Source organism: Gorilla gorilla, chromosome 17 (assembly GCF_029281585.2).
Source record: "Gorilla gorilla gorilla isolate KB3781 chromosome 17, NHGRI_mGorGor1-v2.1_pri, whole genome shotgun sequence".
In the NCBI taxonomy this organism is placed as follows: domain Eukaryota; kingdom Metazoa; phylum Chordata; class Mammalia; order Primates; family Hominidae; genus Gorilla; species Gorilla gorilla.
In genome coordinates, this window is record NC_073241.2 from 103,853,311 (window position 1) to 103,878,812 (window position 25,502).

Below are 25,502 nucleotides of genomic sequence, written 5' to 3' on the forward strand. Positions count from 1 at the left end.
TTGGTGGGCGGGGCGGAAATGGAGCTGGGAGAGGTGACGTCGCCTTCCGCACCTGGCTCAGGGCGGAAATGGGGCGGGGAGTGAGTGACACCACCCCTCTGCCTCTGGCCGGATTGGTGGGTGTGGCGGGGGCGTGGCGGGGGCGTGGCGATGCCTGCCCTCCGGACAAGGCGGGGTTGGTGGCCAGGGCGACAGCGGGGCGTGCCAGCGCCGGGGGTCGTGGCCGGGACACGTGGTACGGAACCGGCGCCGCGCTTGCTGCTGGTAAGAGGGCCTTGCCTAGTGGGCCTTCCTTCCCAGGTGGGTCTTCCTGATGGACCTTCCTTCCCGGGTGGGCGCCCTGAGCTGGGAACGGGCTGGGCGGGGAGGACCCGGGTCAGCGGCGAGAGTCACGCCTCATTCGTGGGGGAGCGTGGGGCGCCCGGCCGCAGCCAGGCGGGAACAATGGTGTCCGGGCTGTTCCCGAGCGCGCGGTCGGGGGCGGAGGCCCGTGACGGCCATGGCCCCGGGGCCTCTCGCACCTCCGGGCCACTCGTGTCCCAGCAGCGCCGAACGCGTCCCCGGTACGCAGGGACAAGCTGGGCGGCGCACTTGGCCTGAGCCTGCGTGGCCCTCCCTGGTGGAGTCGAGTGGAACGACCCGGGTTGCAGATGGGGTTGCGGGGAGCCGAGCGCTGGTCAGGCCACACCCCTCCCCAGGGGCCTGCTGAGAACTCCAGCCTTTCTCCAACGGATCCCTTTCCCGGAGACCTGGGGTGGGGAGTGTGGCGGGACAGAAGCCTCCCAGGTTCAAAGGGCCCTGGACAGGGTCCCTAGCTCCCGCCAGCATTTGAGGCAGCGTTTAAGGCTATAGGAGGAAGCGTCTGAGGGGAGACAAAATTCCCGTGCCAGCTTGATGATCTGGGGCAGGTGTCTTATTCAATTGGCTTCAGTTTCTTCATCTGTGAAATAGAGACAATATTTGGTCCTCACAGACAGGGCCACCAAACCAAACTCCCCACCGCCTGCCAAGGTCAGATTCCGTAGATCATCCAAGCATAGACTGCAGGAAGAGGCGGAGAACCCGGGGCCTGCTACCAATACCTTCCTTGTCCCTAATGTTTGCAGGCAGGAGTGGAGAAAGAGAAGTCCACATTATGCTTAGGGATCAAGTTCTAGCTTGGGCAGATTGGAGATTCTTTTATTGGTTCTTAATCAGACATGAAGGTGTGATTCAGTTATTTGTGTTATATATGCCTTCAATTATCAAGGGACAGGGACTGAGATTCTCAGAACTAGAAGACTCATTTGTGTGTACTACTGACGGTTCCAGGTGCCACAGCAATTTCTCCTGCCCTCCACTAGTCTCAACATTTAAATCATGTTACTCCCTTGCCAGGCATGGTGGCTCATGTGTGTAACCTCGGCACTTTGGGAGACCAAGGCGGACAGATCGCTTGAGTCCAGGAGTTCGAGACCAGCCTGAGTAACATGAGGAAACCCCGTCTCTACAAAAAATACAAAAATTAGCTGGGTGTGGTGGTGCGCGCCTGCAGTCCCAGCTACTTGGGAAGCTGAGGCAGGAGGATCATTTGAGCCTGGGAGACAGAGGTTGCAGTGAGCCAAAATCACACCAATGCACTCCCGCCTGGGTGACAGAATGACAACCTGTCTCTAAATAAATAAATAAAGTTACTCCGTATGAACTTTAGATTTTTAGAGGGGAGTGAGGTGTCATTTAAAAGGATAGTGCTTTTGCTCAATCCAGCATACTGCTTTTACCTTAATTAGTGGTGTTCTCCAGAGCATATAAAAATGGTTCCATTTAATGGCTTTGTAACGGGGGAGGTGGGGGGAAGTGAAACAGGAGTAACCCAGAAGTGTGAATGGGAGGAGAAACTGGAACCTGGCCTAGCCTGGTTTGACTGGATGAGTGATTAACAGGAGTTGCTTTTTAGCCCATCTCTGATGGTGGAACAATCTGATCCCTGTTTCCTCTCTTTTAGTGAAAGTTGTAACTTAGATCATTACAGTCATATGTTGCTTAAGGATGGGGATACATTCCAAGAAAATGCATCATTACGCGATTCGTTGTTGTGTGCACATCCTGAGCTGTGCTCACACAAACCTGGATGGTACAGCCTCCTACATATCTAGGCTATATGGTGTAGCCTATTGCTCCTAGGCTACAAACTCGTACATGTTCCTTTACTGGATGCTGTAGGCAGTTGTAACACAGTGGTAGGTATTTGTGTATCTAAACATATCTAGACAGAAAATGAATTTTTTAGCTCCATTATAATCTTTTGGGACCACCGCTGTTGTTGATGGAAATGTTATGTGGCACGTGACTATATTTTTGAGTGACTTTAGCTACAATGCCATTGGTTAATTTGACTACAAGAGAATAATATTAATGAGAATGTACCACAGTGAGCTTGGGATTTGTGGCATTTAATAACCAGGAACCCAAATGAAAATCACCACATGTAGCATATTGTCCTGGTAAATAGGGTTTCCTTTAATGTGAACAGGTAGCTTCCCTGCGTACATTTTTGGCAACAGGTGGATGACAATGTTATTAACACTGATAAACGCCTCTCCAGCGTGCTCGTGGGCTCCATCTTACTTGAGGCTCCTCCAAATGAGTGCCTCAGCAGAAAGATCCGAGCTGGCTGGGAGGTACATAACCATTCCATGCTCTGTGGCTAGTGTTTGAAGAGGAGGAAGAGGGCACTTGAGTAGGCAGTGGTTGGATGTCCCACCCACATAGAAATCACATTTGCAACTTGCAGTGCCCTGCAATTTCATCACCCTGCACAGCAACAGCCACTTTTGAACAGTTGCCACGCTTGGTGTCGTGGTGGATAAAGTCACCTCTCTGTTGAGAAATCACTTTGAAAGCCTATACCAAGGAAACAGTGCTCTTTACCTGCAGCACGTCAATGCACAGGCATTTGTCTGGCATGTAGACACGAGGCTGTAGTAGGGTCCTGTCACTCCACAGCTGTGACTCTGAGGCACTTCCTGTCCCCGCAGTTTTGAATTTGCTCAGTACAGCTGTGTGCTTTCTGCTGCGGAAAGCCAATTATAAAAGTCCCAATACCAGAATCATTTTTCCATTGTATTCATTGTGACTAATAAAAAGAGTCTGAGGATGTGTTTTCACCTGTATCTGTGAGTGGGGTGGAAGTTGCTGGGTGTCACGCATGGAAGCGGGGTGAGAGCATGCGCCCTGGAGCCTGTGTGGCCTCTTGGTCAGGTGCTTGCGGAGGTTTAGCTGTTGCCCTTTGGCTGTCTCTGGACTAAGATCATCAACTTTCTTAAACTGAATCTGGTTTTCCTTGGGCTCTGTCGTCTGTGTTGTGGGTTTGTGGTGGTGGATACAGGATGTGACATTCTTGCTGGGATCCCTGAAGTGACTATATCCTCTGCAATAACAGAAAGTGGAACTTATCTTTGTGCTTTAAGAGTGTAAAAATTTTTATTAAAGTACCAGTAAAACTAAAAGTGCCTACTTTTAGTTTTCACTGTATTTTCTTCAACTCAGGCCCTCCCTCTGTTGTTACCTGCCATCTGACACAGAATTTTGTGTAATTTTCCTTCCAAGTAAAGAAGGGAAGTTTAGCCCCAGCCTCTAACTGGTTCCCAAAGCTTTTGTCTCTGAAGCTGCAGTCACTTCCTGGAGGGTCTCTGGCTGAGGGTGTTGCAGTGCTGGCTGGGAGGGTGGGGCAACAATTTACAATTCTGAACACGTGCTTTCTGGGCAGGTCGCCCGTCAGTCCCCACTAGAGACAGGACTGACCAGTTGCTCTTCCTTCCAAGAACCTTCGAGATCTGCGGTCTGGGGTCTGGTTGAAAGATGGCGGCCCTCACTACCCTGTTTAAGTACATAGATGAAAATCAGGATCGCTACATTAAGGTAAGGGAATATTCATTTAGGAAACAGTAAAATCTGATTTAATCCCATGGGGCCCAGAGAAGTTGTCAAGAGCTAATATGAATTATGCCATTTAAATCCAGGGTTAGAAGATCTGCCTAGAGATCTGTTCATTAGCTTCTTATTATGGCATAGGTTACACTTTTGGTTTTTGACAAAGTGTTAATGTATGTTTATAAGAATAGAAAATCTAATTGAAATTTTTGTTTCATCTCCATCAACAATTTCTTGTGATAGTTACAGATTAAATAGTTTGCATTAAGTATGTTCTAAGTAATTCAATAATGTTATATATTAATCTGTTTCTTGATGTTAACTTAGAGCATTATGTTTTAAAGTTATTCTTCGTACACACATTACAGATGAAATCTTTAGAATTCTCATGCTAAAATTATATTTTAGAAAATTTGGCCATTGTCAGGATGATAAATAAGCTAATTTGGACTGTGGCAACATTGGGTATTTTCTGTATCTTTCAGTTGTAATTTAGTCACATTCAGACAAAAACTTATTTACGGAACCTGGTACATTTTACATTTACTTCCTCCTTAATCGTTAAAAATAAACCATGTGACATTTTTCTTTTGTACTCTAGTTCTTGGTACAGGGTTAGTACTGTAGCAGGACAAGCCACAGACAAAACCTCTCAGACACCGAGTTGTAGAAGGAAGGGCTTTATTCAGCTGGGAGCATCGGCAAGCTACTGCCTTAAAATCCGAGCTCCCTGAGTGCACAATTTCTGTCCCTTTTAAGGGCTCACAACACTAAAGATTTCACATGAAAGGGTCGTGATTGATTTGAGCAAGCATGGGGTATGTGACAGGGGCTGTATGCACCGGTGGTCAGAGAGAAACAGAACAGGGCAGGGAATTTCACAATGTTCTTTTATACAATGTCTGGAATCTATGAATAACATCGGTTTTTAAGTCATGAGTTGATTTTTAACTACTAGGTTTAGGCCAGGCAGGCCCGGGTCCAGTTTTGGGCCTGGCGCCGGGCTGCCTGTCTTTGATTTCACTTCCTTGTTTTTTGTTTGTTTGTTTTTAAACAGGTACTGAGTATAAAACAATATGAGAGGGTCTCTCTCTTCCCTCAGTACAAACAGTTTTTAAAATCTTAAACCCAAAGCACACGTGCTGGGTCTGTCCTATTTCCAATCAGCCTGTTCAAATGCAGCAGCCTCGGAGGGTGAGCCTGGAACACGGCAACGTTTCAGGAGCCTCTTCTTCCTCAAGGACACCTTTTCAGAATCCCTCGTTGCTTCTTGTCCACAAACAGAAACTCGCAAAATGGGTGGCTATCCAGAGTGTGTCTGCGTGGCCGGAGAAGAGAGGCGAAATCAGGAGGATGATGGAGGTTGCTGCTGCAGATGTTAAGCAGTTGGGCGGCTCTGTGGAACTGGTGGATATCGGAAAACAAACGGTAGGAGGCAACATTCTTTGCACTGCAGGACCATAGACAGATTCTGCCTGAGGGTTTGACAAGACGCCGCAAGTTCTTAAAAGATCTTTTGCTTCAAATACCCCACTCACCTTTAAAACAAAAAAGGAAGGGCCTGATTTGGATGGTAAGTTCTGTACGTGACTGCTTCAGTTGGATTGGGGCAAAGGTTTTGTGGCACTCAGCATTTTTCTCCAGGAAGGAGAACTGCTGACAGTTACTCAGGACTAAGTTAATGTAACAGTCATTCTGAGAGAATGGCTGAGATTCCCCTCCCAGCAATCCATAAGCTTTCAAACTAGGAAGTTACACTTTATTCAAGTCCATTTAAAAATTATAAAGACTCCCCCCAACCCCCGGCTCCCCCTCACACACAGTGCTGCGTCCTTCAGCCTTATTTTTTTTATTTTTTTTTTTTTTGAGACAGAGTCTCCCTCTGTCGCCCAGGCTGGAGTGCAGTGGCGTGATCTCGGCCCACTGCAACCTCCGCCTCCCGGGTTCAAGCGATTCTCCTGCTTCAGCCTCCTGAGTAGCTGGGATTACAGGCGTGCGCCACTACATCCAGCTAATTTTTATATTTTTTGTAGAGACGGGGTTTTGCCGTGTTGGCCAGGCTGGTCTCGAACTCCTGACCTCAGATGATCCGCCTGCCTCAGCCTCCCAAAATGCTAGGATTACAGGTGTGAGCCACTTTTTCATAAGAGATATTTTGTGTGGGGTCTGTTGTTTTTCAATGCAGGATTCTGACAGGTGAGAATGGTTTGTTTTCTTGCTAAATGAACAGTCTCACTTTGTGGTACAGTAAGTACTCACGTCATCCATAGGTTCTTAGAAACTGCAACTTTAAGCAAGACAACATACAACAACAGGTCCTTGAATAAGGTAGTTTTGTTCACTTAAAGTCACAGTTTCTAAAAGCCTATCCATGAAGTTGAGTGAGGACTTACTGTGTGTGTGTATATATATGTGTGTTTTTTTGGTCTTTTTGTTTTTTTTTTTTTTTTTGTCGGGACGGGGTTTCACCATGTTGCCAGGCTGGTCTCAAACTTCTAGTCTCAAGCGATTTACCTGCCTTGGCATCCCAAATTGTCACGCCACCATACCCGGCCTCTTACTGTATGTTATTTCACTAGTTTATTTCAAATGATTTCAGCCTTATGTTAATTGCATGTTTCATGCCATATATTTTCAAAGTTTGTAATATTCTTTTATATTCTTTGATCTAATGATAAGCTATGGCTTATCTCGGTTCTTTGGCCTGATGATTTGGGTGTCAGTCTGAAATCACAGCGCTAGAAGCTTGAGTGTGGCCATTCAGTTCAGTGTGTTCGTTTCATCAGAGGGAGAGAGTGGAGGCCAGGCAGCTCTGTCCACTGGGAGCCCACAGGAGGCTCATGCAGAGCAGGTTCATGCCCAGGCCTCCCGATTCCCCAGGCAGTGCTATTCGTTTGAGGTTTTCTTCTGAAAACAAATTTAATAATTGACTTAGGGTATATTATAGCTTCCCACCAATTTTCCCCCCATCTTTGGGAGAATAAACCAAGTTTCTTCCTGTTGTTTCTTTTTAGGGTCAGACTCACCTTGCTCCCTTTTGTTTTTTTTTTTTTCCTAATGTATTGAAAAATCTAGGTGAGGTAAATCATTTTTAGGAGTTGTTTCATTACAATAGTTATATTTACTTCATTGATCACTGACATTGCTGTGCAATTCTTAAGAAAGGGCCTTTCATAAAAAACTAAATTACTGTTATACTATTTTGAATTACATCACACTGATTTTTATCAAGGAACTGAAAGATTTCATCACTGGTGGAATCTTCTGCAGAGATGCTTGCGGTGTGGGGTGACCACACATCTTCTGTTCTCTTCCCGCATGTCCATGTGGCAGTGGTGTTCTGTTTTTCAGAGTGATGATGACTTGATGCAGGGGTGAAGGTGGAAGTGGGTGTTTTCCTTTGTCAGTGCAGAAGTCAGAGTATTTTCAGCAGATGAAGGAAAGGTGATGTTGGGCGTTTCAGAACAATTTTACCCGTGGGCCAAAGCAGTTTCTCAGAAAATGCTAAAGTATTTCAGAGGAGCCCTATTGAACAGGAATTTATGTAGAGAAAATCTGTGGTCGTTTGAAAATCATTTTTCTGCTCAGGCAAGCTGAGGGCCAGCTGGCACTGCCAAAGCCATGGGTTCCCTGGGACCAGAGCAGGGAGATTTCAGCAACAATTCTTTGTCCCTGGTGGCTACAGGCTGTCCTGGTGAGAACTGAGGCACAGATACAGCCACAGTGCCGCTGGGACAAATGATGGGCGTCAGGCCATACACTGCACACGCAGCCACACTGCCGCTGGGACAAATGATGGGCGTCAGGCCATACACTGCACACGCAGCCACACTGCCGCTGGGACAAATGATGGGCGTCAGGCCATACACTGCACACGCAGCCACACTGCCGCTGGGACAAATGAGGGGCGTCAGGCCATACACTGCACACGCAGCCACACTGCCGCTGGGACAAATGAGGGGCGTCAGGCCATACACTGCACACGCAGCCACACTGCCGCTGGGACAAATGAGGGGCGTCAGGCCATACACTGCACACGCAGCCACACTGCCGCTGGGACAAATGAGGGGCGTCAGGCCATACACTGCACACGCAGCCACACTGCCGCTGGGACAAATGAGGGGCGTCAGGCCATACACTGCACACGCAGCCACACTGCCGCTGGGACAAATGAGGGGCGTCAGGCCACACGCAGCACACTAGCAGCCATCAGGTTGCAGAGGTTACTTAAATTACTGGGAACACAAATCCTGGATCCCACAAGAATCCCAGCCACCTGCCCAGTTTCGTAAAGTGCTTGTACACTTAGAGCTGGAGGCCCTGCAGTTTGGAAGGAACGCTTTTCTCAGCCTATCACCAGCACTGTCCTGATCCAGTTGTCATTTCAGTGACTGCTCATTTTACCTCTTAATTGCAAACTGTTAATTTAACTTCATTATCAATTTAGTTTTGGTGTTGTGTCTGTTAATACCTATTTTCATGAACAGTATTTTCTAGTAACTAGACTAATATATATGTATGTCGTGTTTTAGTATGAACAGTCTCTTCCTCCTACAGCTAAAACCATCTCCTGCCACTTGCTTGTGACACTTGGTGATGATCATGGGGTATTTTCCTATTGGAATATAGGCACTGGTAGAGGAGCTACATGGCCACAGGAGTTTTGCACAGCCTGAGTAGGCCATAGTCTAAAGTAAAAGGTGGAGACCACTGACCTGATGTGAAAATTGGAAAAGACCTAAGATTGATTTGCCTCCGTTTAGAGGCAGGGGCGGGCTGGGATGCCCGTCCCGTTCTCCATTCCTATGGGATTGTGGAATATTGGTAGTGCTTTTGGGACAAAGCTCAGAAGGCGTACCTGCTATCACTAACTTTTTAGAATGGCTAAATGTGAATTTAGATATAAAGATTTTTTATATATCTTGGTTTATGGCATTTTCCATGCATAATTGTAATCAATGTACAGAATTTCAAAAATACCTCTTCTGATTTAAGATTATAGTTTATTTTAACTATCATTTCAGAAAATAATAAACTAAGTTGCATCCCGAACTCAGCCTGCGTGTTTTGTTATATAAAAGTCAAAGAAAAACCAGCCTTTAAGAATTTACCAAATCCAGCCAGGTGCAGTGGCTCATGCTTGTAATTCTAGCACTTTGGAAAGCCGAGGTGGGTGGTTTGCCTGAACTCAGGAGTTCGAGACCACCGTGTGGGCAACAGTGAAACCCTGTCTCTACTAAAATACAAAAAGTTAACCAGGCATGGTGGCCAGCACCTGTAATCCCAGCTACTTGGGCGGTTGAGACCTAAGAATGGCTTGAGCCTGGGAGGCAGAGGTTGCAATGAGCTGGGATCACGCCACTGCACTCCAGCCTGGGTGACAGAGCACGATTCTGTCTCAAAAAAAAAAAAAAAAAAAAATTTACCAAACTGCCTGCAATTGGCAAACATGTACATGTGCTCTGGAGTACAAGAAAGTAAGAAAGTAAATCTTAATTAGTGACTCCATTGAACAGTGTGCTCTTAAACTCTACAACAGAGGTTGATTGACAAGGACAGATAAGGAAGCTCAAGGTCTTTTAATAATCTCCACCTTAAGCACTGAATTTCTTAAACAAAGGCTGTCCTTGGTTCCTTTCCTCTCCATTCTCAGCTCCCTGATGGCTCGGAGATCCCGCTCCCTCCTATTCTGCTCGGCAGGCTGGGCTCTGACCCACAGAAGAAGACCGTGTGCATTTACGGGCACCTGGATGTGCAGCCTGCAGCCCTGGAGGATGGCTGGGACAGCGAGCCCTTCACCCTGGTGGAGCGAGACGGTGAGCGCTGCGCGCCTCTGCATGCCCAGAGGAAAGGCACTGACTTTTGGAAAGTCATTGCTAGTCCGTTTTTCTGTTTCCAGTACAGACTGTTTTTATTTTATTTTATTTATTTTATTACTTTTTAAAAATCTTTTTTTGAGACAGAGTCTCACTCTGTAGCTCAGGCTGGAGTGCAATGGCAAGATCTCAATTCACTGCAACCTCCGCCTCCCGGGGTTCAAGCGATTCTCCTGCCTCAGCCTTCCCAGTAGCTGGGATTACGGGCGCCCATCACCACGCCTGGCTAGTTTTTTTATTTTTAGTAGAGACGGGGTTTCACCATGCTGGCCAGGCTGGTCTTGATCTCCTGACCTCAAGTGATCCCCCCTACCTCAGCTTCCCAAAGTGCTGGGATTACAGGCTTGAGCCACCACGCCGGGCACAGACTGGGCACAGACTGTTTTTAACGTAAGCTAGAAATGGAGGTTTCTTACAGGTGCCTCTGTTGCTGAACTTCCAGAAAGCTTGCCTTTTCGTGTGCAAATGAGCCCCCCGTGGCTGGCGTCTGCCAGGCTTCCTCAACTGCTGATGCTTTTTCTCAGAATGCACATTTGGAATCCAGGCAGGGCCTTCCTGAAAAGCCTGCCCCCTTGTCCCCCTCCCCCGCCCTTACCAACAGCTGCTTCTCCGGTATATGTTAGTGGCCTCCTTCACCCTGGCTGCCCCAGTGGGGGTGGTGATGTCCCTGTTATTCACCAAGTGCTTCCGTGGGCCGGGCACCTGCAGGCCTTTTGAGGCCCGTACTGTGAGGGACCCCGCAGGCCAGCCTCTTTTCTTCCTGTTCCTTCTGGTGTAAAGGCCTTCTGCTTTCATTTCTGAATTTCCACATGTGCCTGCACGGGAGGCTTTGACCAGATGAGGAATCCTCCCACCCTCATGCTGGGCCCCTCTGGGCTAAGTTCCAGGCTCTTCTCATCGAAGCCCTTCCAACTGGATCATTGCATCTGTGTTCAAACCTTTCCTGGCCCAGTGTCAGTTGTGTTCATTACTGTGCAAAATTGAAAATGACTTTACTTAAAGCAACATTTTTTATGAGATGTAATTCCATGTCATTGTCCTTGTCACGGTGGAATTACTAACTTGCAGTGGATTGTAGGATTAACCCTCTCTGTGCACTTGGGCGCCCCTTGAGTGTCAGACCCACATGTCTGCTTGGCTGTGCCCTCACTCCTGGACCTCGCTCTCTCTGAACAGAAGTCTTTGTCTTTGCTCCTTGTCCGCTGTCTTACAGTCTCCGTGGATGGCACCATCTCTCTGCCACCTGCACTGGGAACTGGGTCCCCATCCCTGCCAGGCTCTCCTCTGGGACCACTGCCCTTCCCACGTTGAAAGCTCCCTGTCCCCCTCACCCACTCCGTGGCTGGGTCCTGCTCTCCACTTCTGGGCCCTCACGGTGCCACTCCTTTTCTGGGCTGCTCCCAGAGTGACCTCAACATGCCACTTCTCTTCTTGACTCCTCTTGGGGGACTCAGGATGGCACAGAGGGTCCCTCCCCTCACCTGCCTTCTGCCTGCCCCTTCTCCCACCTGTACCCAGCCACACGGGACCATGTGCAGCCCCCAGGAGGCTGTGCTGCTCAAAACTGCACCTGGGCGCCTGCGTGGGCGTCAGCCCCATCACCGCTGCCTCGTCGTCTGTGAGGCCTGCCTCCAGCCATCCTCTTAGCCCTCCCTGTCCCAGCCTCAGTAGGCTCCTGACTGTTGAGGAACCTAGAAGAGCACCTGTACTGTGGGAAAGCTTCACTGCCAGCCGCCCGGCCTCCCTCTCCTTGTCAGGGAGCCCTGGAGGGTGGGGGCAGGTCACATTTGTCGGCAGCTCTGAGCCAGCACCGTGCCAGCCACTGTAGTTGTTCAGCGTTTGTTGTAGGGATGAGGATTTTTTTTTAGAAAAGCTTATATTTGATCTTCAGTTTTTGTGAAAAGTTGGGTTTCATTCGTCAAAGGAAATTCCCCAGGTGGTGATGACTTTCAGCCTCATACTACCTTGGGCTGGGTCATGCTGAAGACTGCGAGACCTGGGAAGCAGGCTGAGCCCCGGGAGGTCAGGAGACTGGCCAGGCAGACCCAGGCCCACGAGAAGGCCACGCATTGAGGACGGCTCCCTCCTCTGGTTCCATGAGGCCGGGACTGCGTGGCAGAGGATGGAGGAGGGGTGGGGCCTTGTCTTCAAGTTGTCGCTTGTGTTGTCAGCTTCCCCAGAAGCAATTGTGGTGAGGGGCCACTGTGACTGATGACGCTGATTAGAAGCAGCGTCTTGTCTGTAGTTTTCAGAGTGATAACTACAGAAAGAAAGAAGCAGAGGTTAAATGATAAACATGTTAGTTCTCTGTTTTTTTATCAAATTAGGTGTCACAATTGGGTGGGGGTGAGATTATGGTTCTTTTTTGACAACGGTGCCTTGAGGTTCCTAAGTGACTGGGCTTCCTGTCCCCATTGCTCCCCGCTGCTTCTGGTAAATGGGTTTTAATGAACTGAGCAGCTGGCTGCGACTCCCTGGAGTTAGATTGGAGGTCTCCACCCTGACCCAGCAGGAAGCCGTGCCCCCACCTGACCACCGTGACCACGGTGGGAGAAGGAAGGAGTTCTTGGGAGCATCCACGTGGCTTATCTCTTTGATGATGCCAAATTCTCTGACAAATTTAACGATAGTGTTGGGTGGAGATTGGGGGCTCCTGATCGGAAGGGGAAGCCTCTCTCGTGTTTGCTTGGCTAAGGGGTTATCAGATGTGCACCTGGGACATGCTGCTTCTGGGTTCCTTGTAATCATCACTTTATGAATTTGTGGATTGCTGTTCTAGGCAAGCTGTATGGGAGAGGTTCGACTGATGATAAGGGCCCGGTGGCCGGCTGGATAAACGCCCTGGAAGCGTATCAGAAAACAGGCCAGGTATGCCCCCCACGCTGACTTCTGCCTGAGTCCTGGGTTCCATCTGAGCCATACAAAGACAGGCTCTCTGTTCACACAACAGCTTGTAAAGCTCACAGGACAAGCGTCCCCCAGCCCTTATCAGCACAGATGACTCGGATGTAAGAGTATAGGTTTGTTTTCCAGCTTTAGGAAACATTCAAAGTGTAATTGTTTTACAGCTGCTTAAAGGTCACAATATTGGCGACTCAGCATGATTTTTACCACCGCATGAAATGTGACTTTTCAGTCCCTGCCTGTCTCTGTGAGTGTGGTCCCTTGCCAGAACATAGTGCAGGCTCTGTGACATCACACAGGCCCCTCACTGTCTCTGTGTGGTTTACGTCCTCCTAAAAATAAATTCTGATTTTTAAAATGTATTCTCTGGCTGGGTGTGGTGGCTCACACCTGTAATTCCTTCGGGAGGAATTACTTTGGGAGCCTGAGGTGGGTGGATCACTGGGGTCAGGAGTTCGAGACCAGCCTGGCCAACATGGTGAAACCCTGTCTCTACTCAAAACACAAAATTAACCGGGCATGGTGGTGGGCACCTGTAATCCCAGTTCCTGGGAGGCTGAGGCAAGAAAATCGCCTGAACCAGGGAGGCAGAGGTTGCAGTGAGCCTAGATCATGCCACTGCACTCCAGCCTGGGTGACAGGGCGAGACTGTCTCAAAAAAAAAAAAAAGCATTCTCCTACCTGTGAAATATCTGCTCGTTGTTCAAAGTTTGCTAAAAAACGGACAAGTAGAGAGAAAAATACTTGCCTAGAATCCAAAGACAGTTAGTATTTTGAAATCTACCAAGATTTTCTGTTGCTTTTTGCCTAGTTGTGATCATGCTGTATAGACATCTTTGCATCTTGCTTTTATCTTGTATCATGATGACATAAGAATAAGATAAGCATTTTTGTCAAAGCATGGAATGTTAGATCTGAAAAGGGTCTTAGCCCTGCTGGTCCAGGGGATTACTTTACATGGTGGGGAGGTGACACCCAGAACCACCTGGCCTGGTGCGGCTGAGCCTGCGTGCTGGGCGGGAACTAGGAAGCCTCCCCAACCTCTGGCCCCGTGGAGCCCTCAGCCTCAGCTGCAGTGGAGGCACCTCGGGCTCTGGGGCAACCAAGTGTGACAGGTGGCTGTGCACGGCAGAGGTCCTGTGGAAGATTTCATGTGAAGGGCAGAAGAGGAGGAGGAGGCAGGGGAGGAAGCACATCCATGAACAGGGCTGTCTGGGGGCAGCCTGGGTGTCGTGAAATAGGACTCAGTAGCTTTGAGTCCTCGTTTAGGCCCTGATGTTCTTTAGCCTGCCTGGCCTTTGGCAAATCGCCAGCTTCACGCACAACCTCATTTTTCACCTTTGGGTGTGGGGGTCAGAGTCGGGAGAGCACCTGCGAAGCCACAATGATCCAGACACACGGCAAGGTGGGCACGTTCCCATCAGGCTCCTCGGGGAGAGCAGCGCTTCTGTGCCCGGGAGCAGCGAAGGTCACACAGGAGGACCCGCACCTCCTCGTGTCGGTGGCTCCACTGGTATAATCAGTACTCATGTGGTGTTCCTCGTGTCGTGGCCCTTATTGCAGAGGGAGCAGCACAGGCTTTCCTGGAAGCTCCCCTCGGTCATGTGGGGTGACTCCAGAGAGCCCCACCTTGCGAGACTGGACCAGTCCAAGTGGCCTGGAGCCACAGTGGCCTGGCAGTACCTGGGGAGGCGGTGATGACAGGTGCACACGGAGGCCCATGTGGTCGGTCTGGAGAATGCCGGAGATGTGAAATATGTAATCCTGAGTGTGGCTTCTAGAAGGAAGGTTGGCAAAGCTGAATATCCACTCGTGCTGTTCCCTTCTCACAGGAGATTCCTGTCAACGTCCGATTCTGCCTCGAAGGCATGGAGGAGTCAGGCTCTGAGGGCCTAGACGAGCTGATTTTTGCCCGGAAAGACACATTCTTTAAGGATGTGGACTATGTCTGCATTTCTGACAATTACTGGCTGGGAAAGAAGAAGCCCTGCATCACCTACGGCCTCAGGGGCATTTGCTACTTTTTCATCGAGGTACAGTGCCAAGCTGTACGGTTCACTTTTTTCTAACCCCTGAGTCTCCTGGTTCTCCCAAACGCAAAGTAGGCAAGGACCCAGAAGTCAGGTGCACAGGAAGGAGAAGCACAGGGCTCACTTAGTGCCCCAATTCCCGGCTTCCATAAACCACCGTCATATACCAGGGTGGACAGCAACACTTCCAATGATCAGAAGTTAATCTCACAGCAGCATCAAGCTAGGGCAGTGTGATTTGTAATGTTGCTTTGGAGCGGCTGAGAGGAGATTAAATGCTAGTTCATTTCAGAAGATGCAAACACATACAAAGCGTTTTAGAAACACTTTCTTTTGAAGGTGGAAATATTTATATGTTAGCACTTAGGCTCCTTATCCCATGACTAAGTGACTGCACAGGAAAAAGAGAAACCGAGGCCGGGTGCAGTGGCTCACGCCTGTAATCCCAGCACTTTGGGAGGCCGAGCCAGATGGATCACTTGAGGTCAGGAGTTTGAAACCAGCCTGGCCAACATGGTGAAACCCCGTCTCCACTAAAAATACAAAAAGTTAGCCAGGTATGGTGGTGGGTGCCTGTAATCCCAGCTACTTGGGAGGCTGAGGAAGGAGAATCGCTTGAACTCGGGAGGTGGAGGTTGCAGTGAGTGGAGATTGCACCATTGCACTCCAGCCTGAGCTACAGAGCAAGACTCCGCTTAAAAAAAAAAAAAAAAAGAGAAACCGAGGCAGCACCAAGAGTGGGAAGGGACAGGCCTGGCTAGATTCTGCCGCTCACTGGCTGATGGTCATCTCCCAATACCCCACAGGATGACTGTGGTGATTAAATTAGGTCCTGTCTGCAGACGTCATTTATAACCTGAACAGTGCTAGAAATCACTGCAGTAGCTGCCCTGAGCCCTCACTCTGAGCAAGGTACTGTTCTGGTTTTAAAAGTGGCTGCCTGTCATCCCCGGTGCTGGGAGGAGCACTACTCTTCCCATTTGCAGGCGAGGAGGCCGGGCACTCAGCAGGCAGCTGTCCTACGCTGGGTATGCAGCTGCTCAGTGCAAGGGTGAGGTCCGACCCCAGGTCTCCGGCTCCAGGCTTGTGGTGGGTCTCATTCATGTTGGGCTGCCCTCTCAGCAGAGGTGCAGGGTCTTTGTTAAACTTCTAGCAAAGGCTTTGAGTGGTAGGCAGATTGCCCTGTGGAATGCTTGTACCTGTGGCTAGTGTTACCGTCTTATCTGTGGTTGGCATATGCCACAGATAAGCTGGTATTTTTTTGTTCCTGCCTAGGTTTTTAATGTGGGAAATGCCTTGCTTTGCTCCCTGAGGGAGCAAATTTTGATTTGGAAAATTGTCAGGCCTTGTAAATGCTCTTTGTTGAATTCACTGTCACATGATAAAAATAAGCTCCCACTAGGCAGCCAGATACAGTGGCCTTTGTTTCCGTGCAGGTGGAGTGCAGCAACAAAGACCTCCATTCTGGGGTGTACGGGGGCTCGGTGCATGAGGCCATGACTGATCTCATCTTGCTGATGGGTAAGTGCGGGATGGCATTCAGTCCGCAGTTGAGGGGAAGTGGATGGCCGTGACTTCCAGGCTGTCTGTCATCAACATTGGGTGCATTTCAGCATTCCACATGAACCAACTTCTGTCTCAGTTTCCTACTGTGCCTCTCCCTCCTTCCACTCACTTGTCCCTCTGAGAGGCCCCCTTGTTTTATTTTTGCCCCTGAAACCCTCCTGTGCCTGTCACCACCTGGTGAAACCTTGCCCTGCCTCCAGCACCCAACTCAGTCGCCCCCCAGGTCCTGTCTGGCCAAGCCCCTCGAGGCACGTGGTGCTGTCCTTCCTCTGGTGTGGTCATTTTCCATCTCTCGCAGGGCGTGTGTTTTGGCCTGTCTTATGTATAACTGGCCCCATCCAGGTGCCCCCGCCTGATCAGCTCTTTGAGAGCAGGCATCCCATCGTGCTGTTCCCGGCGTCCTCCTGCTCTGAGGCCAAGCACAGCCCTCCCTTCCCGTACCTTCCACAAGCTCTCCATTCCTCCCTGCCGATGCCAGCTGCCTGCGTGACGTCCACTCTATTATACCCACAGTTTACCCCCCTCAGTTCAGGAGCAGCTTGTTTCTTGTGGAATGTGCATTAAAAAGGCACATGGGGCAGTGCGGTGGTTGTTAGAATGGGGCTGCGTGAAGCCAGTCTGCTGGTTTGCGTCGTGGTCTATGACCAAGGACAATTTCCTTTCCCCACTTGTTCCTCAGTCTCCTTACCTGAGAAATGGGAATGCCCAAGCTGCTCCCTCATTGGCTGTTTGGCTGATTACATCACTGGCTGAGCCTGAGGCCCCGGACGGTGCCTGACAGGCGATACGTGCATGGGATGCATCTGCGAGCATCATTCTGTGGACCCTTGTGGCTGCTCTCGGCCCCTCCTCAGCCACGTGGCTGTGGTGCCTGAGCTGCATCTCTCCTGAGCCCGGCTCCCTGGGGTCGGTGCAGGAAAGAGCAGCTCGCCTTGGTGCGGCCTCCCCTGAGTGCTGTAACCCTCTCCGGCTTCCCTCAGGCTCTTTGGTGGACAAGAGGGGGAACATCCTGATCCCCGGCATTAACGAGGCTGTGGCCACCGTCACGGAAGAGGAGCACAAGCTGTACAACGACATCGACTTTGACATAGAGGAGTTTGCCAAGGACGTGGGGGCACAGATCCTCCTGCACAGCAACAAGGTCTGGTTCAGGGCTCGACTCTGCCACCTGCCCGGGCCACGCTGTGACACAGGTGTCCCCCAGGCCCTGTCACCTTCCCTGGGTCCAGGGGGTCTCTGAGGGAAGAGCTGGAATGTCCAGTGCACATGAGTCACTCAGAAAGCAGACTGTGACCAGGTTGCTGGTCGTTGGAATTTTTTAGTTTCAAAATCTACCTTTGATTCCATCAGACCTGGAGAAGCATGCAGAGGGGATATGGGCTGGCTCCTGCTGGCAGCGGCTCTGCCGTGTTTGTGTTGATAGAGTAACCTCCTTACCGCTGGGCCCAGGGCTCATTTAAGCCACATCAGAGCCAAGTGCTAGGTGGAAACTGTGCCGAACGTTTACCTAACTTAGGGGAAAAGTGGGTCATGACTTTTCTCTTAATAGGCTGTAGGTTTATGCGGTACAGATGTAAGTTCTGCAGGCTGTAGGGTTATGCGGTATAGATGTAAGTTCTGCGGGCTCTAGGTTTATGTGGTACAGATGTGAGTTCTGCGGGCTATAGATTTATGTGGTATGGATGTAAGTTCTGCAGGCTGTAGGTTTATGTGGTATGGATGTAAGTTCTGCAGCCTGTGGGCTTACGTGGTACGTATGTAAGTTCTGCAGGCTATAGGTTTGTGTGGTATGGATGTAAGTTCTGCAGGCTGTAGGTTTATGTGGTATGGATGTAAGTTCTGCAGGCTGTAGGTTTATGTGGTATGGATGTAAGTTCTGCAGGCTATAGATATATGTGGTATGGATGTAAGTTCTGCAGGCTATAGATTTATGTGGTATGGATGTAAGTTCTGCAGGCTGTAGGTTTATGTGGTATGGATGTTAGTTCTGCAGGCTGTAGGTTTATGTGGTATGGATGTAAGTTCTGCAGGCTGTAGGTTTATGTGGTATGGATGTAAGTTCTGCAGGCTGTAGGTTTATGTGGTATGGATGTAAGTTCTGCAGGCTGTAGGTTTATGTGGTATGGATGTAAGTTCTGCAGGCTATAGGTTTATGTGGTATGGATGTAAGTTCTGCAGGCTATAGGTTTATGTGGTATGGATGTAAGTTCTGCAGGCTGTAGGTTTATGTGGTATGGATGTAAGTTCTGCAGGCTATAGATTTATGTGGTATGGATGTAAGTTCCGCAGGCTGTGGGTTTATGCGGTATGGATGTAAGTTCTGCAGGCTGTAGGGTTATGCAGTATAGATGGAAGTTCTGTGCCATTGATTCAGCCAGCATCAGTTCAATTAAGCAACTCAACCCCTGAGACACAAGGGAAATAAGGCCCAGCTGGGCTCTTGAGTTTTGTCTCGCAGAGACAGACGGGCAAGAACTCTGGAAGGATGTGCTGAGGGCCACACTGGGCAGTACCAAAGGCTGTGGGCCTGCACGAGGGGAGGGTCATGGTGCTGGGAGCGGCTGAGGCTCATCACGGTCCTGTCAGCCAGCAGAGGTGCAGGGCAAGGCTGGCATGCCCGGTCAGCAGGAGCACAGACATATCAGCTGCTTAGGGACAGATGGGCAGCAGGGTGAGGCCTGGGACTGAGATCGACATGCCGGCCTGATGGCCTGGGCACTGCCGTGGAGCTCCGGGTCTTCCAGGAGATGGTGAGCCCGGCCAGGATTTGAGTTCATCAGATCTCACATTGGGAAAGATCATGGGTCAGGGTGTCGGAGCTGAGTCGGTGGAGCTAGGAGACCCGTGAGGCTGTTGCAGGCACGGGAGCCTTGGCTGGCATCAGGGAGGAGCCTCTGGAATAGGAAGAGAAGGTCCCCACCGGCAGTGACTGGACAGTGATGTCAGGGACCGAGGGGTTGGGCACGGGGAGGAGCGGGCCTGGGAGAAGGTGGCTCTATTTCTCCTGCCCTGACCCTCAGGCTCGTGTTTGCTGCTGTGTACAGTGTTTTAGGGCCTTGTCTATTCCTCCCAGATAACACTGAGCTGTTTGGTTGACAAACAGAAATCTACACATTCAGTGGCTAAGTCACTGAGGAACCTTCTGGAAGCCCCTTTGGGGGCACACCTACTCTCTTGACCCACCTTCTGCTACTGCAGGGACGCGGGGGGCGGGGGCAGGCAGGAAGGTCATGATGTTGATGACACACTTGGGAAACAGGAGATGAAGTCTCTCCTGGTCTGAGGAGATGGCATCATCGGTATTCAGGGGGCCGTACCGGATGTGCTGGTCAGCCTGGCTCTCCTCTCTTAGTAGGAACGGGCTGCTCGCCTATGTCCCATGGGTCTGGGAGAGGCCTGCACACAGCCTGGGCTGCATCCCCTCTTACTCCTGGTGCCTCTGGCTCATCAAGAGCTCCAAAGTCTGTGGGACCTTGACACCCCCAGTTCTACAGGTGCTCAGTGGCCAGCGTGGCTCTCCTAGTTCTGCCAGGTGGACCTGAGCCACCCACGCTGCAGCGACGGGCAGTGAAATGCCTCACCTGAGTGTGTGCAGCCTGTCAGGGGCCTCCTTTGTGCTGAGTCACTCACTGCAGTCGCACCTGCACCTGGACCTCCTGCCTGTGGTTGTCAGGGTCCTGGGCCAGGCCCTGTCTCATACCGCTGATTTCCCAGAAAACATTCCCAGCTCCTCGGTGAGCAGACAGGGCTGGCACCGAATGCCTGAGGTGTCCCTGACCCTCTGATTTTTCTGCAGAAAGACATCCTCATGCACCGATGGCGGTACCCGTCTCTGTCCCTCCACGGCATCGAAGGCGCCTTCTCTGGGTCGGGGGCCAAGACCGTGATTCCCAGGAAGGTGGTTGGCAAGTTCTCCATCAGGCTTGTGCCAAACATGACTCCTGAAGTCGTCAGCGAGCAGGCATGTGGGGCTGGGACACGGGGTGGGGGCCAAGAGCTACTGTGTTCGGGCAGAGACTTGGGTAATAAAGGCTGTTACTCGGCAGACACCCGGGCCATGCATGCCCCTGCTTCCTGGCTCTGGCCAAGTCAGTAATTATGACAGTCACGGTTCAGAAGCTAATCAAAGATAATGCATCACATGTAAGTGACCTTTGTTACTGATGAGGCAGGCCAAAATCTGGCCTTTGACCTCACCTCAAGGCTCCAGGCCAAACACCAACGTTGGGCCAAGTGTGTTCTGGTCAGAGTTCCGGAGCCACCCCTTACCATGGTGCCTTGTGGAGGGGACTCTGGTGGCTGGAGGTCAGCCCAGCTTCTGACTGTCCCCCTCAGCTGGGATTCCTGGGGAGATGGAGTCTTTTCACTGGGAATGGGAGCGTGGGGCTCGCCCTTCATGCTGAATACTGAGGTCTTGTCACGAGGAGGTGTCCCTGGGTCAGCGCCTGGCTCTATCCTGGGTGTGGATGCAGTGTAGCCTGGGGTCATTGATTTTATGAAGTACCTCGGTCTGCTCAGGCTGCCACAGTAAAGACCACAGACGCGGTAGCTTACGTGGCAGACGCGGCAGCCTACGTGGCGGACGCGGCAGCCTACGTGGCGGACACGGCAGCCTACGTGGCGGACCCGGCAGCTTACGTGGCAGACGTGGTAGCTTACGTGGCAGACGCGGATTCCTCACTGTTTCGGAGGCGGATGAGTCCAGGACCAAGGTGCCGGCAGCTGTGGCATCTGACGAGGGTTCCTCCTGGCCATGGCCGCTGCCCTCGCTTGTCCTCACATGGCAGAGGGCAGGCTTTCGGTATCTTCTCACCCAGGCCCACCCTTCTGGCCTCATTTAACCTTTGTCTAAACAAGGTTTAGAAAGAAAAAAAACTACTAAAGAATAAAAGCTAGGCTTTTAAAGAATTCAAGTTAGTTTTATTCAGGCGTCTCACTGAGGAACGCGGACTGCGGCCCGGGGCCCAGGAGCAGCCTTCAAGAGGTTTGGCTGGGCAGCTCCGAGAGAGCGGCTCAGCCCTCAGCTCATCTGCAGGTGGAGGAGCTTCGGTGCGTGCAGAATCACATCGCACCTGCTCAGATGTTACATTCCAGCCAAGCCACGCTGAGCCTCGGTGTAAGAGCACATGTGGTCATAGGTCACAGAGGCGCAACCACTAATGCGGTCAGGTGCTATCTTATGTGTGGGAAAAGGTAAGGACAGGGTCATCTGTCTCCTAAGGAATGCAGCGACTCGGGCAAGAGGCAGGGGTGGCGTGTGCTCCCCCGTTTTGTCTTCAAAGCATCTTTCCTGAGAGCTACAGGTAGTGGCAGGGTGGAGCCTGTGAAATAGGCCGGCAAGCAGAATGGTGCAAATGCAGCTTCTCACATTTGTGGCTTTGTCTCACACCTTAGTTACTTCTGTTAAGTCCCCAAGTGTAGTCATAATGGAGTTTAGGGCTTAAATATATGAATTCTGGGGGCACACAAACATTCTGTCCATAATATAAAGCAGGTCAGGGAAGATTGTTTTTAAACTTAATTTAAATAGTATCATCATTTAGAAGATCTTAGGAAAGAGTGAATTACTTGATATTAAAACTTTGTCTTTTACTTTGAAATAACTGGGTTTTATTTTTTGATAAGAAGTCCCCTCTTTCTGGCCGGGCGCAGTGGCTCACGCTTGTAATCCCAGCACTTTGGGAGGCCAAGGCGGGCGGATCACGAGGTCAGGAGATCGAGACCACGGTGAAACCCCGTCTCTACTGAAAAGACAAAAATTAGCCGGGCGTGGTGGTGGGTGCCTGTAGTCCCAGCTGCTCGGAGAGGCTGAGGCAGGAGAATGGCGTGAAACCGGGAGGCGGAGCTTGCAGTGAGCCAAGATCGCGCCACTGTGCTCCAGCCTGGACAACAGAGCGAGACTCCGTCTCAGAAAAAAGAAAAAAGTAAAAAAAGAAGTCTCCTCTTTCCTTACTCTAGTTATGTAGCTCAGTATTAAGCAACAGAAAATGAGACTCATCGTAGACTCAGCATAGACCCATCACAGACCTGTCGGAGGCCGATTGTAAGCTCGCTGTAGACCCGTGATAGCAGACCCATAGGTCACTAGCACTGGATCAAATGCAAGCTTACAAAGCATTGTATACCTCTATTCTATTTGTGGTTTAGGTCACAAGCTACCTAACTAAGAAGTTTGCTGAACTACGCAGCCCCAATGAGTTCAAGGTGTACATGGGCCACGGTGGGAAGCCCTGGGTCTCCGACTTCAGTCACCCTCATTACCTGGCTGGGAGAAGAGCCATGAAGACAGGTTGGACGCTCTCCTTGTGGATGATGCCGCGCAGGGCCCTTCACACGTCTGATAGGACTCTGCTATATTGCGTGGGCGTGTAGCTATGTCGGGGGCACTGCTGTATCATGGGGGCGCGTAGCTATGTCGGGGGCACTGCTGTATCATGGGGGCGTGTAGTTAAGTCAGCATGAGGACAGCCAGTGTGTGGGATGAGCCTGGACCCCTGGTGGACCTTGAACACGGGCTTGCTGTCCCCAGGGCCTTGCACAGCATCTGACTGAGTGCTGCTGAGTAGTGGTCTGAGACAGATCCCCAGCCTTAGGGCCCCAAAGCTCACCGTTTATTTTATTTCATTTCCCCCCAGTTTTTGGTGTTGAGCCAGACTTGACCAGGGAAGGCGGCAGTATTCCCGTGACCTTGACCTTTCAGGAGGCCACGGGCAAGAACGTCATGCTGCTGCCTGTGGGGTCGGCGGATGACGGAGCCCACTCCCAGAATGAAAAGCTCAACAGGTGAGAGTCCAGGGTGCGGCCCAGGTTGGCGTCTCCTGCACAGCGTCCCTCTCGCCCCTTCCCCTTCACCCCACGTGCAGCTGCCAAGAGAAGCAGGTGGGGGCAATGGCCCCGTGACCTGCCCTCCTGTATTTGTGTGAAGTGGGAACTTCAGATGGGAGGCAGGACGAGGCCTTGCAGGAGAGGGGTGCTAAAAACAAGGTTCATGCAGTGTTTATCTCTGCACTTCATCTACCCCTCTCTCCATTTCCTTTTTTTTCTGTTCATTTTTCTGTTTCCTTTTTGAGGAATTGCAGTGTCATTGCTAACTGCACACGTTGCTGCTTTGACACATCCCTGACTTGGGTGGACATGATGGGAATTCTTCCCACAACGGGGCGGGTGCAGCCTCTGAGCCAGCCTTGGGAGCAGGAGGGGCCCACCAGGCAGGGGTCTCGGGTAGTTCCAGGGGAGGCCTCTGGCCCCTAAAATTGCTGAGGAGGGCAGAAGGCAAGAATGCATCCTGGGGTAACCAAGGAAGATGAACAAGGACTAAGACAGAGGCAAAGACCCTGCAGGAAGGAGGGAGGGGGAGACAGAGACCTGGCTGCGAGGACCAGTGGGGAGGCCTGGTCTTCAGAAACAAGCGGATAATGGGAGGAGCCCACGATCCAAGCTTGACGTTTACTACCAGGGCACTAGGGGACCAGGATTGGTCTCTGGGCTGGGCAGTCCGACTGAAGCTGTACTTGAGAACCGGGGTGCTGAATTCTGAAGGCAAGCAGGGCTCAGGGCCCCCAAGCTGGGATGGGGGATGCTCCCCAGGAAGAAGGCAGAGTGTGTCTGGGCTCGGGAGGAGTCACCCCACACCTGGGTGTTGGCTCACGACACCAGCCAACACAATGATGTGTTCCTCTCTACTAGGCATAACTACATAGAGGGAACCAAGATGCTGGCCGCGTACCTGTATGAGGTCTCCCAGCTGAAGGACTAGGCCAAGCCCTCTGTGTGCCATCTCCGACGAGAAGGAATCCTGCCCTCACCTCACCCTTTTCCAACTTGCCCAGGGAAGTGGAGGTTCCCTCTTTCCTTTCCCTCTTGTCAGGTCATCCACGACTTTAGAGAACAGACACAAGTGTATCCAGCTGTCCACGGGTGGAGCTACCAGATGGGCTTATGAGTGACCTGGAGTGACAGCTGAGTCACCCTGGGTAAGTTCTCAGAGTGGTCAGGATGGCTTGACCTGCAGAAGATACCCAAGGTCCAAAAGCACAAGGTCTGAGGAAAGTTCTGGTTGTCGGCCGGGCACCACGGCTCACACCTATAATCGAGCACTTTGGGAGGCCAAGACAGGAGGATCACTTGAGGCCAGGAGTCTGAGACCAGCCTAGGCAACAAAACAAGACTCTGTCTCTACAAAAAGTTTAAGAAATGAGCCAGACATGGTGGTGTATGCCTGTAGTCCCAGCCACTCAGAAGGCTGAGACAGGAGGATCGCTTGAGACCAAGAGTTTGAGCCTGCAGTGAGCTGTGAATGCACCACGGCACTCAAGCCTGGGCAATGTAGCAAGATCCTGTCTCTACAAGAAATTTTTAAGAAATGAGCCAAGTGTGGTGGTGCATGCCTGTAGTTCCAGCTACTCAGGACACTGACGTAGGAGGGTTGCTTGAGACTGAGAGTTGGAGGCTGCGATGAGCCATGACTGCCCCACTACACTCCAGCCTGGGCGACAGAACGAGACCCCATCTCAAAAAAAATAAGTTCTGGTTGTCATTGAATTGGGATAAACAGAGAGCTTGATGCTTTCTGCCTTCTGTCTCAGGTGATGCATTGCACATTTGGGATATTTGGAAAGGAAATGAGGAAAGAAATCAGGGCCTCCTCTGATCTCTCGCTATCTGCGGGTCCTGTCCTTTTCTCAAGACCTTCACCATTACTGGCGTTTTCCTGTCTTCTCTTTAGTATGATCCCTCAAAACCTCACTAACTGGAAGGATGATTTTGTCTCAGTTTGTACTCCTAAATAAAAAGTAAACATGATACCTCTAAAAGAATCGCTCCGTCTGAGTTGCTCGTCGCGTGCACACCATGCTTATTGAGTGGTGTCTGGTTGATGGTGTCAGCTCAGGGCAGGGGACAGCAGGCAGGACCCGGAAAACAGAACCCAGGTCTTCCCAGGCGAGCACTCCCTCCCTCGTCCACACAAGTGGAGGCTCACTCGTGGCCCCCTGCATGTTCCGAGAAGTGTCCCTGTCCCTGCTCCTTATGGCTGTGGGGCCACAGGAAGTCCAGCTGGCTTAAACAAAGAATTGATTGGCCCACTTGACATAAAAGAACAGAGTAAACTCAATGAAATTTTCCTTAAAAGGCTCCTTGAAGTGGTTGGTTCCAGGGCTGGGCAGGGAAGATGCAAGATGAGTCTGGACCCTCTCACATCGGAACGTGAGAATGC

At 50.8% G+C, this 25,502-nt stretch overlaps 1 protein-coding gene across 6 annotated transcripts; it reads left to right on the forward strand.

Moving 5' to 3' along the window:
• CNDP2 (carnosine dipeptidase 2) lies at positions 1 to 25,101 on the forward strand. 6 transcript variants are annotated; one of them, XM_063699312.1, is made up of 13 exons: positions 1,383 to 1,464; positions 1,985 to 2,219; positions 3,804 to 3,900; positions 5,197 to 5,340; positions 9,566 to 9,728; positions 12,568 to 12,656; positions 14,525 to 14,725; positions 16,159 to 16,243; positions 17,269 to 17,429; positions 20,085 to 20,249; positions 22,436 to 22,577; positions 22,924 to 23,071; positions 23,975 to 25,101. In XM_063699312.1, the coding sequence occupies exons 3-13, from the start codon at positions 3,841 to 3,843 to the stop codon at positions 24,042 to 24,044; spliced, it is 1,428 nt and encodes a 475-aa protein (XP_063555382.1). In that variant the 5' UTR covers positions 1,383 to 1,464; positions 1,985 to 2,219; positions 3,804 to 3,840; the 3' UTR covers positions 24,045 to 25,101. The 6 variants fall into 6 exon arrangements, with proteins under 6 accessions (XP_018869427.1, XP_018869429.1, XP_004059595.1 ...); XM_019013882.4 differs by lacking the exons at positions 1,383 to 1,464; positions 1,985 to 2,219 and adding an exon at positions 1 to 264 and having other exon boundaries at positions 3,749 to 3,900; XM_019013884.4 differs by lacking the exons at positions 1,383 to 1,464; positions 1,985 to 2,219 and adding an exon at positions 125 to 264.
• Positions 25,102 to 25,502: the final 401 nt, after the last annotated feature.

Bases quoted from the DNA above. Each gene is read 5' to 3' on its own strand.
- CNDP2 (XM_019013882.4), top strand. From the start codon at position 3,841: ATGGCGGCCCTCACTACCCTGTTTAAGTACATAGATGAAAATCAGGAT. The intron at 5,341-9,565 runs GTAGGAGGCAAC...CTCCATTCTCAG, and splicing joins TGGATATCGGAAAACAAACG to CTCCCTGATGGCTCGGAGAT. The intron at 23,072-23,974 runs GTGAGAGTCCAG...CCTCTCTACTAG, and splicing joins CAGAATGAAAAGCTCAACAG to GCATAACTACATAGAGGGAA.